The sequence below is a fragment of the Schistocerca nitens genome, chromosome 1 (genome assembly GCF_023898315.1).
Source record: "Schistocerca nitens isolate TAMUIC-IGC-003100 chromosome 1, iqSchNite1.1, whole genome shotgun sequence".
Classification (NCBI taxonomy): Eukaryota; Metazoa; Arthropoda; class Insecta; order Orthoptera; family Acrididae; genus Schistocerca; species Schistocerca nitens.
The window spans coordinates 577,410,484-577,430,483 of record NC_064614.1 but is presented as its reverse complement, the minus strand read 5'-3'; the positions used below and the strand labels follow the sequence as shown (position 1 = coordinate 577,430,483).

The following is a 20,000-nucleotide window of genomic DNA, read 5'->3' as shown; positions in this document are numbered from 1 at the left end:
TGTCTATTGTTTCTAGGTGAAGGGTTCTGCCATGTTTGGGTTCTGTTAAAGCCAAAAAACCTTTCTTGTTTTCAGGTGTTCTGGCTTTTTGCACTAAATATTCTGATAAATTAATTTTTTCCTGTGCTTTTCTGCGAGACCAAGACTTTGGAGTGATTGTTAATATCTGTATTTTTCCGATTTGGTTAAGTTTGTCTTGAGTTACCCCTTTATAGCATCCACTAAATAATAAAGATCCTCAGATTATGTCTTCAATTCATTACCTTGAGTTGTACTGTCAGATTCACTTTAATTGTTGTTGTCTTGTACTTTCAAAACAAATGACAACTGGCCTTCTGCCATTTTAAACTTCTTTTTACCATATTTTTTCCTTTGGGGTAGATAATGACTGAAGTTTAAGTGGTGTAACATCCAACCCTAAAAGAGTGTCATTCAACTTTTCTCTTTCTACTACTCTTTTTGCATTGGTTAATTCACTCTCATTTGCTTCATCACTTTCAAGTAGAGCAATATCTTCATGATCTAAAATAGGTGTTGCCTGTTTCAACAGTTTTTTATGTGTACTGCACACCAGCTTTCCTGGCACTAAAATAATGTTCTTATTTTCCTTAACATATTTATTTTGCTTTTTTGGAGTAATTGTCCTCAAATCTTCCTTCTTTGTTAAAGGTAGAGAATGTTTCTTAAATGGATCACAACAGGATTTTTGGTTCTTTTCAATATGCTTCAAAAAATAACACAAATGATGGGAACAAATGTCATCTGTTTCACTGTACTGCTTATTAGTACACCAAACTAAAAGTTCAACTTCTTCTTTAGATAATTTTTATGAAATTAAATAAATGTCTTTGCTTTTTGTCGGCAAAGTATTTTCGCATGAAAAATATAGTAATGAACCTCCTGAACACTTAAAATTAGTTTCATCTTTACTTGAATTTGCTCTTACCTCCATGGTAAGAAAACACACACACACACACACACACACACACACACACACACACACACACACACACACAAATAGCTTTAAAAATTAAATTATAACTGTGTTTATATAACAATTATTTAATATGTCACTAAGCACAAAACACTAGGCAGTTAACTTCAACAGAGCCAAATGCACACTTATAGACCTGCAGTACAGTCACGCTGTGGGGGGAGGGAGGGTATCATGTCGTGACTTGAATTTCATGTCTTCACGGAAGACAGCAGGCAGACTGCTGACTGGCGAATTTTTCATGTACATACTTGCATAGTAGTACTGCCATATCTGAACTTCAACACACTTCACATGACCCCAAAAATGTTATATGTTTCTTGACTTTAACATCGGCTAAATAAAACAAACAAGATAAATAAAATTACAACTACAGTAAAATCTTTGTCCCAATTTAAAAATAAATAACAAAATATGTACTGATAAATTACTGTTTTAAGTAGCTGATCTTCCAAATTATAGTTTTAAAACCTTTTACTTCTATATAACCTGTACTATAACCATTTTGAATGTTAAAACAGCCATTCCACACGTTTCGAATAGATAAAACTTGTTTTTACTTCAGTATAAGATAAAATTGTTAAAACACAGAACTCCACCAATTTTTTTGCACCATTTGAAAGGCAGTTTTATGCTGTTTTCAAAAATATATGATTGTATTGGTTTATTTGGAGAGAGATTTTAGCTATTCATAATTTTCTACACGTACATCTCAATTTTGAAATTAACAATATTTTTAGTTTCAGTAGAGTTTTTCAATATGAATGAGAATTTCATAGATCAATCAGTTTCAGTGTTCAATTTAGAACAGTGAAAATTTCAAGGCTACAGCTTCAAAATTAACAATTTTGCTTCAGATTCTGTAAAAGCATGCACGCTTTAGTTGCGTCTTAATCGCACTCGAAAATACAATTAGCCTAAAATTTTAAACAGTGATAACTCAGAAACTACTTGTTAGAATTTGATGAAACTTTGGATATTTTCTTAACTTTATTTATACATTTCACATATAAATTCTGGAACAAATCCAAAAACCTTGAGTGTAATATCTACTTTTGGCTGGATGATTTGGCATGGAATGACCCTCATGTTTTCGTTTGAAATCTGTTGTAGATTGAGTTTTGTATTATGCAGAACACAAAATATTCTCTCATTCCTTGTTGTTCAGTCCCAAGAAACACAGTGAAAAGTATATCTGTATTCTTATATGTGAACTGTGATAATATCTCTCTGCAGGAATGTTATAGTTACAGCCAGTGAAGTAATTCTTATTTGATTTTGTTTCCAAATAACAGGACAGAGATAAAAGTGCTACAAAAATACATTTAGCGGATACAGTGGAAGAAATGAAAAAATTCAATGCCAGGAGAAAGCTCAAAGGAGCAGTCTTGGCAGCTGTGTCTTCCCCAAAGTGGACTTCCTTTTACTCGGATCCAAACAGTGATGGGTTCTCAGATTTTGGAGAGGACGAAGTTACATCTTCGGGTGAGTCATTCCAGGTTCAAGTGAATTATAACAGCTCTGGATATTTTGAGGTCCATCACACTTGTATGATGGCAAATAATGAAATTGATTGCAATTAACTGTACAAAAAAAGTAAGTCCGAGCAGTTCAAGATGTCATTTTTATTCTAAAATATCGTTATTGTTACCCCACATTAACATTCCAGTAATCCTAAAACCAAATTCATCAGCTGTTGCTACCCATTCTTCCATTTACCATTCAGTATTTACATGGACTGTTACCCCCACCACTCTCCCCCCAAAGATAAAGTTCACAGTGAACAAAAGAGAATACCTTCGCCGACGTGGGCTCTTCAGAGACACTCCCAAAATTTTGTATTTCTCTCCTTAGTTCAATGGGAAGTTTGTGGCTTTATATGGCTGAGATGGACAGTGGCTCACAAATCAATGAAGGTTTTTCAATTTTATTTTTTTTTATTTTTTATTTATTTTTTTTTATTTTCTGCCTGACGCTTTGACATTACTAACCACACTGTGAGGCAACAGTAGTAGTCCTACCCAGCTTCTCATAAAGGACTGAGAGTACTTCTAGAGAGTTCAAGAACGATGTAAGCTTGGTTCATTCTGTTTTTCCTTTGTGCTATTGTCTTGTGTGGCTGAAGTTCCTAATGTATATTTATGCAAATTTGGCTTTTAATTCCATAATGTGTAGTCAACAGCTGGAAATTACATGAGACTTAGAGATAACTAGAGTAAAAGGAATCTGTTACAAATAAAGAATAATTTCTGGCTAATGAGGAGGATATCTTTTTTAAACAAAAATTGAAATTTATTCAGTGTAAATAATGCTACAAATTTTAAGTGTGCACCATACGACAGCATGAAGTCAACAACTGATTATTAATTTGCAAATGAGGACTGAAAAAGTCAAAAAACATAAAAAATGTGGACGTAAGCTAGTGTGTCGCAATGTAACTTAAGTTTTGGTTGTGGTTGGCTACTTACTTACCTAGGCCTACTTCGTTTCATGTTCCATAAATCATTTACACAATAAATTGTAATGATGTGGAATGAGTCATCATACATCCATATCACAAAATAATTTGCAAATATGGCTACATACTGGACATTTATATGATTTTTTCCCTTTTTTCAATATACAGATGTGAGTTTGTAATCCCTATTTACTGCTTTTTACACACTCGAATAATAGAAATTATTCTGTGGAATAGAAGTTGTGAAAGATGAACTTTTTCAGTTTGTTGGCAAATTTTATTTTGATTCCGTCCAATATTTTATGTATCTGGGTAACTTACCAGAAATTTTGGTTGCAGTGTTGTGCATCCTGTTTTGTCCCAAAGACAGCCGTAATGTGGAGTAATGAATCTCATTGTTTTCTTTCTGGTATTGTAATTAAGTACAGCATTGTTTTAAATAAGCACTGCAGATCAAAGGAACAAACTTCATCAGGAAATAAATATTTAGCAAAACCCAGAAACAATTCTTTAAATTTGTACTTTGCAGAAACACCTAGCGTCCAAGAAATTGTGATAGTCACCTGTTCTTTGCGTGTACAGTTCTAAAACTGGTTAAACTATCATTATTTAACCAGTATGAACTGTATGTCATTGCTTTAGATGTCATATTTTCATTTAGATGTAAGCTTCATTTCTCATCTCACGACTTATTTTGGTATAGCTATGAGAGGCTTGCATTAAGTAATGCAACACTTTTTTTCCAAGCAGGGTGGTTCTATCCAGGACTCCTATACAAAATATTATTCCCCACTCTTTTATTTGCAAAACACTATTTTTCAACATAATCTCCATTCAGTGCAGCGGCCTTACACCACCTTCCCGCCTGTATCCCCTCATGGTACCATCGTACTTGTAGACATAAGAATCAATATCTTGCTACATCAATAACCTCCCCATCATACTTGTACTGCTTCCCATGGAGTGCATCCTTTATTGGGACAAACAGGTGGAAGTCGGAAGGTACGAGATCTGGGCAGTGGGGTGGAAGAGGAAGAACAGTCAAAAAATGGTTCAAATGGCTCTGAACACTATAGGACTTAACTTCTGAGGTCATCAGTCCCCTAGAACGAAGAACAGTCCAATGAAGTTTTGTGAGCTCCTCTCTGGTGCACAGACTAGTGTGAGACCATGCATTGTTATGGAAAAGGAAAAGTTTATTTGCATTTTTGTGGTGACAAACATGCGGAAGTCGTTTCTTCAGTTTTCTGACGGTAGCAGAGTATACTTTCATGTTGATTTTTGCACCATGAGGGAGGACATCAAACAGAATAACCTCTTTAGACTCCCAGAAGACTTTTGACATGACTGTATCGGCTGAGGGTGTGGCTATGAACTTTTTCTTTGGAGCAAAGGTGCTGTGGCGCCACTCCAAGGGGCCTTCTTATTTCTGGTTCGAAATAATGAGCACATGTTTTATTGTCTGTACCGATATATGACAAAAAATTATTACGACAGCCTTATAACATGCAAGCAACTCCACATAAATGGTCATTCATTGGTCTTTATGGTCCTCTGTTAGGCAGTGAGGAACCAGGGAGGCTCACACCTTTGAGTTGCCAACTGGGGTACAAGTGTGTCAGCACTGTCAACAGAGATGTCCATTTGTGCAACAAAGTGTTTGCTTGTGATCTGTCAATCACCTTGAATGAGAGTTACTGCATGTTTCAACAATGCAGGCATAACAACTGTGTGTGGCTGGCCAGCACACAGACAATTGGACAGGTTTGAATGACCTTGTTGCGATGACGACAGACACCTTGCCCAATGACTCACCATGGTTTTGTTCGCTGCTAGTTTGCTTCAGACATTCTGCAAGCACATATGAATATCTGCGATGATCTGGCTTTCCACCTCAAGAAACTTAATCACAGCTCTGTGCTTAGAATGCACCTCTGTTACAAGGCTATGTATACCACTGTCACCTATTGGAACTTCACGAAACTATAGGGGCTGAATTGGGAATATTCCACAATGTCTCACAACAAATTCATTTCTTCAGCCAAAATTGGCAGAAAAATAAAAGTGTTGTATTACTTTCAGGTCCTTGTATTTCCCTATGACAATATGTGACCTAATTGGAGAATTTCCATTTACTTCCTTCCAGTATGGAGTTTAAAATTCAGCTACTAGCCAAATTACTTTAAATCTTGTGATTTGATTCATTTCATAGTAGCTCCATTACAAAGTTTATGTTACGAATTAATAGTTTGATAGATGGTCACACCATGTTCATTGTGAGAAATGGTGTACTGTTACGTGTGCAGTGTGATTTGTTTGGTATTAAAAGGTATAAATATAGCTGGTTGTGATTGTTAGGGCCCGGATTTTAATGACAAGTTATATTTTTTTCTGAACTATAGGGTGAATTTTAGAACAATTTATACATAAATCTAGACATTTTAGTGTCGAAAAATGTATTTTGATTGTGCATATAAAGTCATATTTCAACAAATTTTAGTAATAGGTCATATTGAGGCTAACTTTTAATATAATAGGTCATATTTCCGTCAACTTTTGCCAAAAATCCATGTACCGTTTTTTTCGTATCTTACGGGACACACGAATAAGAAAATGAATATGTTGATCACAAGACAATATTTAATGTGTTATTATAAAAGATAAACAGATAAATTAGTACGCAGCTTTATTTCTCAGGACTGCAGCAGAAAATTGGCATACCACAACAGTCGTTTCATGAACATAAAACACTTGCGCAGAGTCGACAATACGCTCTCACAGCCAACAAAAGTGGCTTCTGCTGTAATAATCATTACAGTTGCACAGGTGATCCCAGTAACCAGTTTGAATACAGCCTTTGCCTTGTTCAACATGCCTAAAGCAAAGTGCTCTGACAGCGTGAAGTTGCAAATTCTTGAGTTTCTCCCGGCGTATTTGATGATCAAAATATCCACGGGTGTGCTGCCGGTCTTTAGTGTGCAACGGGCACAATATTTCGGCGATCATACATGTCGCCATCATCAGGTGAACTGACGGACTGAGCTCCTGTGAACGTGCCGGCACGGAGATCCGTACGCTATGGCTGCTCAGAGGGAACTGGGTTCGGTCTCTCTCTCTCTCTCTTTTTTGTCCTCTACCGTTAGAGGTGGTGTTGTTGGAGGTTGTTGTCGCATTTGGACATTTCCTCCTCTTTTCTTATGTGTTGTTGTTTGTGCTGTGCTTTTGTGAGTTGCTGTTTTTTTTTAGAGTTGTTAATTTGTCTGTTTGTGCTACTGCAGTAGTAGCGACTTGGGTCTTTTATATCTGTCCCAATGCTGGTCATATTGCCCAAGGGTGTTTATTAGCTCGTTTTGCGAATTCCGCGCCGTGGCGTAGAAAGCCTCTGCCAGGGCACGGAATCGTGTTGTTAGTGGCTCTATGTCTGCAGCTTCATGCAGGTCTGCCACGGGGAAGCACGTGGGGACGTGTAAGGCCCGTCTTATCGCTCTATTTTGAGCCTTCTGTAGGCGATCTATCGTCGATCTGGCTGCGTAGCCCCATACAGGGCACGCATATTCCAGTATCGGTCGAATTAGACTTCAATAGATCGCTACTCCTGTTGCGGGGTGGAGGGAACTGTTGCTGTTCAATACAGGGTACAGAATCTGCATCCTGGCGTGAGCCTTTCTGCGAAGTTCCTCTATGTGACACTTCCATGTCAGGCGTCTGTCAAGTGTGACACCGAGGTACTTCGCAGGATTTCTCTATGGCAAGTTCTGCCCCTGCAATCGCAGCAGTTGGTATGGTCTTCTTGGGGGTCGGCATTTCCCATAGCGTCTGGTGAGCAGCATGGCTTGTGTCTTCTCCGAGTTTATAGTGATGCGCCACTGCTTGGCCCAGTTTTCCATCCTGTTTAGGGCGGTTTGCAGACGCCTTGTAACCAGGTTCCTGTTTGTCGAGCAGGAGAAGAATGCAGTGTCATCTGCGTATTGTGCTGTGTTGGGTTCGGTCGCAGCGGCGGCCGATTTAAATACCCTCCGCCCGCGGCGCGCTCCCTCCGCCGTCCGCACTCCGCGCCACGGTCGCACGGTGGAACAGATTGCGACGGCGTCTGAGATGATGTCGGTGTGATGGCTCTGTCCGCCGTGGTCGTCACAACTATATGTTTGCTCGATTTACTCTTGATTAACCCAATCGCTGGTTCCCAAGCCTTGCTAAGATTATAGCCACAGTCACGGTTTATGAGGTCGTCATTGGTGCGAATTTCGATGGCCTCTCTAACAACGCTGTCCCAGTATCTCGACGTCTGTACCAGAATCCTCGTGCGGTCATACTCCATAGCGTGATTTTCCGACAAACAATGTTCAGCGACCGCCGACTTGCTCGGATACATCAGTCGAGTGTGCCTCTGGTGTTCACGGCATCGATCCTCGACGGTACGCATCGTCTGACCAATATACGACTTGCCACATTGACACGGAATCTGGTACACGCCGGCCTTCCTCAAACCGAGGTCATCTTTGGCGCTCCCCACTAGTGCACGGGTTTTATTCGGAGGACAAAACACAGTTCCGACCCGGTGTTTCTTCAGAATGCGGGCGATTTTCCCCGAGAGTGCGCCTGTGTATGGAATAAATGCAGTGCCTACCTCCTCCCTCGTGACTTCATCCATCTCAACAGGTTGTGCTGCGGTGGTTGGGCGGAGAGCACGTTGAATCTGCCACTCTGAGTACCCACTTTTTCGAAATACAGTTCTCAGATGTTCCAATTCCTGGGGTAGACTCTCTGCGTCAGAGATAGTGCACGCCCTATGTACTAGAGTTTTAAGTACCCCATTCCTCTGTGAAGGGTGGTGGCAGCTGTCTGCGTGCAAATACAGATCAGTGTGCGTTGTCTTCCGATACACCCCATGACCTAGGGTGCCGTCAGCCCTTCTCTTGACCAAGACGTCAAGGAAAGGTAATTTACCCTCCGTTTCAGTCTCCATAGTGAATTTGATGTTGGGGTGTATTGAGTTTAGATGTGTAAGGAAGTCAAGGAGTTTATCCATACCATGTGGCCAGACGACGAACGTGTCGTCCACGTAACGGAAAAAACAAGTAGGTTTCCATATGGATGACGACAGGGCTTCCTCCTCGAAGTTCTCCATGTACAAATTCGCTACCACCGGTGAGAGTGGGCTAACCATGGCGACTCCCTCCGTTTGTTCGTAGTATTCTCCATTAAAAAGAAAATACGTGGAAGTCAAGACATGCTTAAAAAGTTCAGTGGTCTTACCGTCAAACTTCTGACTAATCAATTCTAGCCGGCCGTGGTGGTCTCGCGGTTCTAGGCGCGCAGTCCGGAACCGCACGACTGCTACGGTCGCAGGTTCGAATCCTGCCTCAGGCATGGATGTGTGTGATGTCCTTAGGTTAGTTAGGTTTAACTAGTTCTAATTTCTAGGGGACTGATGACCTAAGATGTTAAGTCCCATAGTCCTCAGAGCCATTTGAACCATTTTTTAATCAATTCTAGTGACACTCGCAGGGGTACCCTCGTAAACAACGAAACGACGTCAAAACTCACCATGATATCTGACTCATCCAACCTGAAGCTATCAAGGCGTTTAACAAAATCCACGGAATTACGGATGTGATGAGGGCATTTACCCACATAAGGACTTAATATTCCCGTCAGGTATTTGGCCAACAAATATGTAGGTGCCCTGATGTTGCTGACAATGGGTCGTAATGGTACCCCCTCTTTGTGAACCTTCGGGAGTCCACATAGTCTAGGCGGTACCGGACCTTGGGGTAACAATTTCTTAGCGTCACCCTCCGGTAAATCTGCGTCCTTGAGAAGCGCCCTCGTCTTGTCCTCCACCTTCTTTGTAGGGTCAACGCTGATCTTCCGGTAGGAATCGCCATTTAGCAGGCTCTGCATCTTATCAGTGTAGTCCTTATGGGAGACAACAACTGTAGCATTGCCTTTGTCAGCCGGTAAGACAACAATTTCAGAGCGCTCCCTCAGATCACGAATGGCCGCCCTCTCTTTACTGCTGATATTTGACTTCATCGGCTTGACTTCCTTACACATATAAACTCAATACACCCCAACATCAAATTCACTATGGAGACTGAAACGGAGGGTAAATTACCTTTCCTTGACGTCTTGGTCAAGAGAAGGGCTGACGGCACCCTAGGTCATGGGGTGTATCGGAAGACAACGCACACTGATCTGTATTTGCACGCAGACAGCTGCCACCACCCTTCACAGAGGAATGGGGTACTTAAAACTCTAGTACATAGGGCGTGCACTATCTCTGACGCAGAGAGTCTACCCCAGGAATTGGAACATCTGAGAACTGTATTTCGAAAAAGTGGGTACTCAGAGTGGCAGATTCAACGTGCTCTCCGCCCAACCACCGCAGCACAACCTGTTGAGATGGATGAAGTCACGAGGGAGGAGGTAGGCACTGCATTTATTCCATACACAGGCGCACTCTCGGGGAAAATCGCCCGCATTCTGAAGAAACACCGGGTCGGAACTGTGTTTTGTCCTCCGAATAAAACCCGTGCACTAGTGGGGAGCGCCAAAGATGACCTCGGTTTGAGGAAGGCCGGCGTGTACCAGATTCCGTGTCAATGTGGCAAGTCGTATATTGGTCAGACGATGCGTACCGTCGAGGATCGATGCCGTGAACACCAGAGGCACACTCGACTGATGTATCCGAGCAAGTCGGCAGTCGCTGAACATTGTTTGTCGGAAAATCACGCTATGGAGTATGACCGCACGAGGATTCTGGTACAGACGTCGAGATACTGGGACAGCGTTGTTAGAGAGGCCATCGAAATTCGCACCAATGACGACCTCATAAACCGTGACTGTGGCTATAATCTTTGCAAGGTTTGGGAACCAGCGATTGGGTTAATCAAGAGTAAATCGAGCAAACGTATAGTTGTAACGACCACGGCGGACAGAGCCATCACAACGACGTCATCTCAGACGCCGTCGCTATCTGTTCCACCGCGCGACTGTGGCGCGGGGCGCGGACGGCGGATGGAGCGCGCCGCGGGCGGAGGGTATTTAAATCGGCCTCCGCCGCGACCGAACACAGTTCCCTCTGAGCAGCCATAGCGAACTGATCTCCATGCCGGCACGTTCACAGGAGTTCAGTCCGTCAGTTCACCTGATGATGGCGACATGTATGATCGCCGAAATATTGTGCCCTTTGGACACTATAGACTGGCAGCACACCCGGGGATATTTTGATTGCAAGGATATGTTTGAGAATTTGGAGTGAAATTCTTTAGTACTCATGGGAAAATGTTATTTTGTGAACTGTGTGAAGTTAATGTTAGTGCCGAAAAGCGCTTTAATGTGCAGCAACTGTAATACCGATAAACACAGCAGCTGTGTGAAACGAAGTGCTGAAAATAACAGCAGGCAAACGCTGTTATTAGAACAGACAGGTCAATCGTCAACCGTGCAATCATTCTGCAAGGATTTGTGTGAGATGATGGTGTCCTGCAACATCCCATTGGAAAAGCTGAAGAATCCACGCTTCAGATGGTTCTTGGAGTAGTACACAACACATCCAGTTCCAGATGAATCCTCACTGAGAAAGAACTATTTATCCGTGTGCTACAATGATGTGCCCAACAAAATACGAAATACTATTGCTGACCAAAAGATGTGGCTGTCGATAGATGAAACTATGGATATTAGTGGGCGATATATTGCAAATGTTGTTGGTGTTCTAAAAGTTGATGACCCAGGAGACATGTTCCTACTAACGTTTGAAGCTTTCAATAGAGTGAACAATTCGACGATTGCTGTTTTGTTTGACAACTCTCTGAAGCTACTGTGGCCGGATGGTGTGAAAAGAGACGACATTTTGCTGCTTGTAACAGATGGTGCTTCACATATGCCTAAAGCAGCCAAAGGGCTTCAGATTCTATACCCCGTATGGTGCACGACACTTGCCTTGCACATGAGTTGCGCAGAGTTGCCGAAGAGGTGCGATCAAATTACCCTGATGTGGACAAATTAATTTCCTGTGGCAAGAACATCTATGTGAAGGCTCCGCTACGGGTGCAGAAATTCAAGGAACAAGCACCTTCAACGCCCCTCCCACTTAAACCTGTTCTTACACGATGGGATTCTTGGCTTAATGCTGCTGAGTGTTACTGCACCAACTACACCCAAATAAAGACAGCCTTTTGTGAGCTTGATAGCGATGAATCAAGTGCTATCAAAATTGTGAAAGAAGTTTTTACAGATACATTGTCTCGAAACTTGGCATACATAAACGCCAATTTTTCAGTGATATCAAAAGCCATCAAACGACTGGAAGCTGTTGGCACTCAGCTATGTGAGGCCCTGAGTATTGTGCAACATGTGCAGAGTGAGTTGGGTCGAGCTCATGGTCATGTGGCTGACAAAAGTGAAAACCAAATTGCAAAGTGTTCTCCAACGGAATCCTGGATATTCTACACTGTGCAAAATTAGTGACAGTCTTTCAGAGAATGCCGCAACATTTGAAGATAGTGAAACAAAGCTGAACTCCAGTGACCTGGCTGTCTTCAAATACGCTCCAGTGACGTCTTGTGAAGTGGAGAGGAGCTTTTCCACGTACAAAACAATCCTCAGTGACAACCGTAGATCTTTGACAATGGAAAACCTGAAAATGCACCTTGTGATCCAGTGCAACTTTGCAGGTACTGAAAATTGACATAAGTATTGTGAAACACTTTAAATACTATGTAGAAATAAAAATATTGTGTTACTGTTTTGATAGATGATCTTTTCACTGTACTTTGTCTGTAGAAAATAAAACATTCAGACATTCAAAAAATAGCGGGTGATCAAAAAGTCAGTATAAATTTGAAAACTGAATAAATCACGGAATAATATAGATAGAGAGGTACAAATTGACACACATGCTTGGAATGACATGGGGTTTTATTAGAACAAAAAAAAATTAGAAAAGTTCCAGAACTGTCCAACAGATGGCGCTTCATCTGATCATAATAGCAATAATTAGCATTTCAAAGTAAGACAAAGCAAAGATGATGTTCTTTACAGGAAATGCTCAATATGTCCACCATCATTCCTCAACAATAGTTTTTGTTGAGGAATAATGTTGTGAACAGCAATGTAAAGCATGTCCGGAGTTATGGTGAGGCATTGGCGTCGGATGTTGTCTTTCAGCATCCCTAGAGATTTTGGTCAATCACAATACACTTGCGACTTCAGGTAACCCCAAAGCCAATAATCACATGGACTGAGGTCTGGGGACCTTGGAAGCCAAGCATGACGAAAGTGGCGGCTGAGCACACTATCATCACCATATGACACGCGCAAGAGATCTTTCACGCGTCTAGCAATACCCTTTTTATTTATTTCTTTCTCTCTCTCTCTCTCTCTCTCTCTCTCTCTCTCTCTTTTTCTCCCCCCCCCCCCCCCCCCCCCCAATAAACCCTCATTCCAAGCATGTGTGTCAATTTTTACCTCTCTACCTACATTATTCCGTGGTTTATTAAGTTTTCAAATTTATACTGACCTTTTGATCACCCGGTAGGTGCAAATTAGCCACAAACCCTACAGAAAGAAAGAACTATACTTACGATATTTTGAGAAGTGAATTTTGTATTACTTTATGGTGAATAAAAAAATTAAATAAACAAACAAGAATGCTTTAAATAAACTTCTGTTAAGTCATAATTTATTTTTTAAGGTAATATTTATGTAAGTTTTAGGTCATAAATGCTTGCATATTTCACTGTTTTTTTAGGTAATTAAAATTCGGGCCCTGGTGATTATTGATCCAGGTTCACATGCAAGTCCCATTTTGTGATGTACTGCTGTTACATATCTTTCCAGTCACGTGCAGGCTGGTGAGAATGGGTCTTAACCCACATCTTCAGGGGTTTGGCATGTTATTCGGGATTCGTCTATGTTTTTGGTAAAGAATGGCAATATGCTACTGTTGTCTGAATATTATACCTGCAATATCTTTACATATTACACATGTTATTGGGAGTGAGAGGTTAAATTCACTCATGATGCCGATGTTGAAATGAGGCCAGGCACATAAAAATGGAATGTATTTTGTACTTTAGCTTTGAAATCTTATTTCATTTCATCATATGTGTTGCTGTGAATCACTGAGTTTGTGATAGAAGTCAAATATGTTATTGGGGCATTGTATTCTATTGCCTAAGAGCGTAAAGAAGCTTATGAAACATGGTACTGTATGTAACTGGATAGATAAAAGAATCTACTCACCAAGTGGCAGCAGGTAAACATGCACATAATAGATTATTATACTTCTGCAAGCTTTCAGAGCCAGTGGCTCCTTCTTCCAGCACAAGGGTTAAAGGTAAAGGAAGGGGGTGAAAGGAAAAGGCCTGGAGAGGTTTAGGACAAGGGATACATTTTGGGAAGTCTGGGAAGATTTACAGGTCTCATTCCATCTGGTAAGTCTCCCCTGACCTGCAGTTCTGGGTGACTTCTCTGAAATCTACCACTTTCCCTAAACCTCTCTAGTTCTTTTCTTTCACCCCTCTTCCTTCCCCTTCAACACTTCTGTTGGAAAGAGGAGATATTGGTTACGAAAGCTTGCATAAGTATAATCTTCTTTTATGTGTTTTCCCATGCTGCCGCTTGGTTAGTAGATACTTTTGTTATCTCTTTGATTACATTATATTGTCAAAAATTGATTTTTTTTCATTGTTATGGCACTGTATGTATAGACAAATAATTGATAACATTGTGTAATTGTGTTCTTCCAAAACAATTTTTGAAATGTTTGCATGGTAAAGGATTGCAAAGTAAATGATTATAAACCTGATGCTACCAGACATTCTGATCTCTTGTTGATGTAAAGTAGCTGAGTGAAATCAAACATTAAAGAACCAACGGAATTTGTTTCTCCTTTTGTTTTTCTCTTGCACAGATCCCTTTTTTTTCCTTTTTTTTTTTCTTTAGAAACTTGAAGTGTAAAGAGATAACATGCTCAATGAAGCTATGAAATGAATATTTATTTGCTCATGTAGAACTAAGCAGTACATATCCATATCCATATACAAAAATATTCAGTAGTGGATGACCTGTAAATTAACTTGTTACATGCCATTATGAGCTGCAAACAAATGAGCGACACTATTTTTATTTGGATGTTGTATGAGTCACATTTGTAGTGTATCAGAATGTTGCAGTACATGTGATTTGATGAAAAAAAAAAAGTGACACTGAAAATTCCTGTCAGATGAAAATCATGTGCCAGACTAGGACTGAAACCAAGAATTTTTACCCTTCATGGGCAAATGCCTTACCAACAGAAACAGCTCTCCTTCCACCAATACCTCTCTCCTATCATCTTAGTTTCATAGTAGTTCTCCTGCATACCTTGTGGGACTAGCACATTTGGAAAAAAAGTATATTACCGAGAAATTACTTACAGATAGCAAAAATGTAGGGGATTGTATGATGTGAGGAAGCATTCCAGTTACAGGTGGTAAAATTGTTGTTTATTAAAACACAACCAGTTTCATTGCTTTAAGCCACAAAATCAGGTGAATCTACATAGTAAAAACCAAAGTACAGTGTCGCCACATTTTGTGGATATTGAAATTTTAATATCAAAAAAATGTGGTGACACTGTACTATGCTTTTTACCATGTAGATTTACCTGATGACGCGGCTCAAATCCACAAAACCAGTCATGTTTTAATAAAAAACAATTTTACTAGCTGTAAACGAATTTCTTCCTAACATCATACCTTTCAACAGCAGCTGTTCCCAAGAATATAAAATAGTTTGTGATAGGAGATTGCTTTCAAAGAGAAAATGTTCCAGGTTTATGTTCTGGTCAAGCACACAGTTTCACTTTAGTATGTACTCTGCTGCAGAGTGAAAATTCATTATGGATACAATCCGTCAGGCCAGACTTCTCCATTGCTGCCCCATGGGGCTCAGTAACTTGCAAAAGCCCCTCAGCTCACTCCCAGGCATGTGCAGGTAGTGTAGACTGCCCAGGGAGCAGCCCTATTGCATGCATTCTGTGCATACTGAAGTCACATGGCTATCTGTGGAAGGGGGGTCTCAGCTGGGACAGTATGGTCACATAGGCCGTGTGCCAGGCTGCCTGATTTCCGGTGTGTCAGATGTTTGCTAACACGCAGGCACTCGATCTGGGACAACCTATACTAGGCTGTGATAAGCCATTTCTTCATAGTATCCTTTCTTCCAGGAATGCCAGTCCCACAAGGTATGCAAGAGAACTTCTGTAAAGTTTGGAAGGTAGGGGAGAGAGATTGGTGGAAGTAGAGGTATGATGAGAAGTTACGAGTTGTGACTGGGTAGCTCAGTCAGTAGAACATATGCCTGCAACTGGCAAACATTCTGCATTTGAACGTCAGTTCTATACACAATCTCAATATTAGAACATAGAACATATGCCTGCAACTGGCAAACATTCTGCATTTGAACGTCAGTTCTATACACAATATCAATATTAGAACAAATTTTTAATCACCACACTCTATGTTTAAGAGTGAAAAGTTATTCTGGAGCTAACCTATAGATATGTTTAAGTTTGTTGCCTGATCATGCCCATCATACACATTACATTTTGTTTTTTAAAAAAAATCATTTTATAGCCATTCAGCACCTTTTAATTCATTTTGGATGTGGTTGAACTATTCATGACCGAACATTTTGTACCATTCTGTACCACTGTATTGTATGTGATACTTTCGATAACATTTCTAAGAAATCTAAAGATTACAACACACTTTATTCATAGTGCATATTTTTGTGCTACAAATACTGTTTGTAAAATCTACTAATAACACTACCCTATGTGGATTTAAGAGAGTTTTAGTCAAAATAAGCTAACTTTCTGACACTGTCACTAAGAAAATTGGTAGTTACTCACAGAAAATAAACAGTTAAGGATGATTGTTAAGACTATTTGTGGTCTACATTTCAATACCCACGTAAAAAGTGTTTAGTTTTACCACTAGTGCTTTTCTCTAATTGACCATATGTGAACCATGCGGTACAAAACGGGATATATTCTATTTATTTGATTTGACTGGGTATAGTCTTACAGAAAAGGGATCAGTAATTTTGTTGCAAATTTTATTTCTCATTAATTTTGTTGCGATGTCTCTGGTGCTGATAATTTTGGTACTTCAATTGTCCTCAAGAAATGTTTTCACTTACTAATATAAAATGACAGATAAATAGAACCGAGAAGGAAAGAGTGGACTCGGTAGTGGGAACAGCATATATTATTAGCAATTTGTGTCTAGCTGGAAGATGACTGCTTATTCTAAACGATGGAGCTACCTAATGTGGTTTTCTGATTTCTGGTACTTAAATACATTGTTTATCAACTAATAACTATTCATTAATGCTAGAAAATTTTCTTATTCCATAAAAATAACAGCTGCAGAGCCAAGTGCTCTAATTTGAAACAGAACTTTTGATTTGCAATATTTTGTCATTACAATATTGTCTAATGCAAGTACCAAATTAAGCTTCTCCTGCAGCTTTGCCTTTCTGGAAAATTCTACAGTAATACTCAGTCATTTATGGATACACCAGCCTATCCAGAATATTAGAGAGAAACAGTATTATTGAAAGAGCACAACATTGTGTGCTGTTCCTGAATTTAGCAAAGAGACACTTCGCTGCCATAAACTACACAAGAAAGGCATATAAAAAAGTTAACTTCTATTAATGATAATGTGTTTTAGTTTAATTGCACTTGAAATAATACAGATAAATATCTTAGGTTAGCAACAGATTTGGTGATGAAAGATTGTTTTCCAGTTCTACTATTAATATTTTGTTGTTTCTTCTGCTGTATACTGTAGAGTTATATTAGCATAGAAATCATTAACAGTACACAATTAATACCTATATATTGCAATATGCAGGTCGAACACAGGGATAAAATGTTTTTGTACCTGTTTTTAGTGGCAATCCTTTTCTATCAAATGACATGTCAGATAAGGTAATTCATACTGTGGCATGTCGATTTATAACTGTAATGAAAAGGAAAGATTGCTACTCACCATACAGCAGAAATATTGAGTTGCAAATAAGCACAACAAAAATACTCCCAAACATGTTGAGTCACAAACAGACTCAACAAAAAGACTGCCAAACAATTTGCCTTTTTTGGGCCTATCTGCGACTCAAAATGTCTGCTATGTTCACATTATGCCATCCTGTATTTATCGTTGTTTGATTTACACGCACCAAAAAAGTTTAGCATCACCTCAGTTACGAGAGTTCCAGAACCTGTAGAGAAAATTGGAATAGAGATCATCATAAACATCATTTCTGCCTGTTTCATTACTCATGAAAACTACACATTGCATGTTGCACCACCATACAGCAAGACTTTCAGAGGCGGTGGTCCAGATGGCTGTACACGCCAGTACTTCTAATACCCAGTAGCACGTCCTCTTGCACTGATGCATGCCTGTATTCGTTGTGGCATACTATCCACAAGTTCATCAAGGCACTGTTGGTCCAGATTGTCGCACCCCTCAATGGTGATTCGGCACAGTTCCCTCAGAGTAGTTGGTGGGTCACGTTGTCCATAAACGGCTCTTTTTCAATCTTTCACACGCATGTTAGATAGGGTTCATGTCTGGAGAACATGCTGGCCAATATGCTGCCGATATGGTTGAACTATCGGTCAGAGAATGGCATTCACGTATTGTACAGCCATTACGGTGCCTTCCATGACCACCAGAGGTGTATGTCGGCCCCACATAATGCCACCCCAAAACAACAGGGTACCTTCATCTTGCTGCGCTTGCTGGACAGTATGTCTAAGGCATTCGGCCTGACCGGGTTGCCTCCAAACACATCTCCAATGATTGGTTGAAGGCATATGTGACACTCATCGGTGAAGAGAACGTGATGGCAATCCTGAGCGGTCCATTTGGCATGTTGTTGGGCCCGTTTGTACTGTGCTGCATGTTGTCAAACTGTGGTTGAACTACAGACAACACGAGCGGTGTACCTCATTCCTGGTGGAATGACGAATTGATCAGCTGTTGGACCCCTCCATTTATTAGGCTCTCCTGATGCATGGTTGTTTACATCTCTGGGCAGGTTTAGTGATACCTGAACAGTCAAAGGAACTGTGTCTGTGATGCAGTATCCACAGTCAGTCTATCTACAGGTATTCTGGGAACGGAGGTGATGCAAAACTTCTTTTGATGTGTGTATAATTGTCACTGCTACTTTTTGTGATCAATATTGGATATCTTTTCCTGTGCAACATATATGGGCATATGTCTAAAGCTCATACATACATTGTGAACAGCGTTTAAAAAAGGAACAAATCTTGTATAATGTTGTTTAAATTAAATCCACCTATAAAACTATGATTTTTTAGATTGCACCAGCTATCAGTACATGATCACAAGTAATGATCAGTATGACATGTGAGTTAAGGTCAGCTGGTTGGCATGTTTTAGATGAAATATATTTTCCCCCTAACATTAAATGTTTTTGAAATGGCTGCTGATGCAGTATGAAATGTTTAAATGAGGGTGCTAATAAGCAGATTGCTTGTTGATTTGTCAGATTAACTTTTTCAAAGCTCATAACTTCATATAGGTCATAATGTATAGTCATCTGAATCACACATAGTTCGTTCATTTTATTTTATGTCTTCCATTTCTCAATGAAAGTGAAACCTTTGCACCTATAAGGGTGGAAGATCCACCACTATCTTTTTATCCTGCTGACACCCAATGACTTCATTGGCCATGCTAGGCATTCATGATGTCAGTAGGAATAGCACATCCTTTTCACTGTCCTACTGTAGATCACTGCATCCATGTGGCAATGAACACGGCCTTGCCACGCAGCTAAAGAAACATGGACTCTATACAGCTTTGTCACAATGTAATGGAACTAATGGGCATGGGCAGCATTTGAATACATTTAGAGTAAGGACTTATTTTTAGCTGTTGATTTTCCATGTTATGTTAGGAGTAAGTGTGAATGATGTATACCTCAGATTCATGAAGTGTTACCACAGCAACTGAGTATGATCCTGTATAATGAAACATGAAGTGATAATCGATATTGAATGTTATTGAAGGTTACCAATTTAATTTGGATGAATTGAAACCTGGTGAACTAATGTTGACATTTAGACGATAGCTAAAATTGTACTGACATTGAGACATATTTAGAACAGAACAAATGAAAGAGATTCATGCTGAAAAGCACAACAACAGATTATAAATGTCAAATTTGTTTATAAGGAACAAACAAGCTTCAGTCTAGCTACACTGTAGACCCTCACATTAAATTGAGCAAATGACTTAATAGGACTTGATTCTGTCAGTAATATTATCTGCAGTGACCACAAAGAGGTTGTATGTGTGAGGAGCAGTGGTAAGCAGAGATGGGCATTATTTGAATAAATTTCTGTCTGGATGATTATTTGAGTAAGTACATCATTCAAACAAATTGATTTGTGGATAAATTAGTTGTAACTTAAATAATGAATAACATAGAATGCCACTGTATTTTGTCTAT

At 39.9% G+C, this 20,000-nt stretch overlaps 1 protein-coding gene across 1 annotated transcript in view; it reads left to right on the top strand.

The window, feature by feature from the left end:
• LOC126260842 (peripheral plasma membrane protein CASK-like) overlaps nt 1–20,000 on the top strand; it is a gene marked incomplete at its 3' end in the record, with an annotated part of 722,990 nt that overhangs the window by 365,844 nt on the left and 337,146 nt on the right. Inside the window, exon 8 of the mRNA XM_049958286.1 lies at nt 2,290–2,479. Coding sequence (XP_049814243.1) covers nt 2,290–2,479 — 190 coding nt within the window. The remainder of the gene's footprint in view (nt 1–2,289; nt 2,480–20,000) is intronic.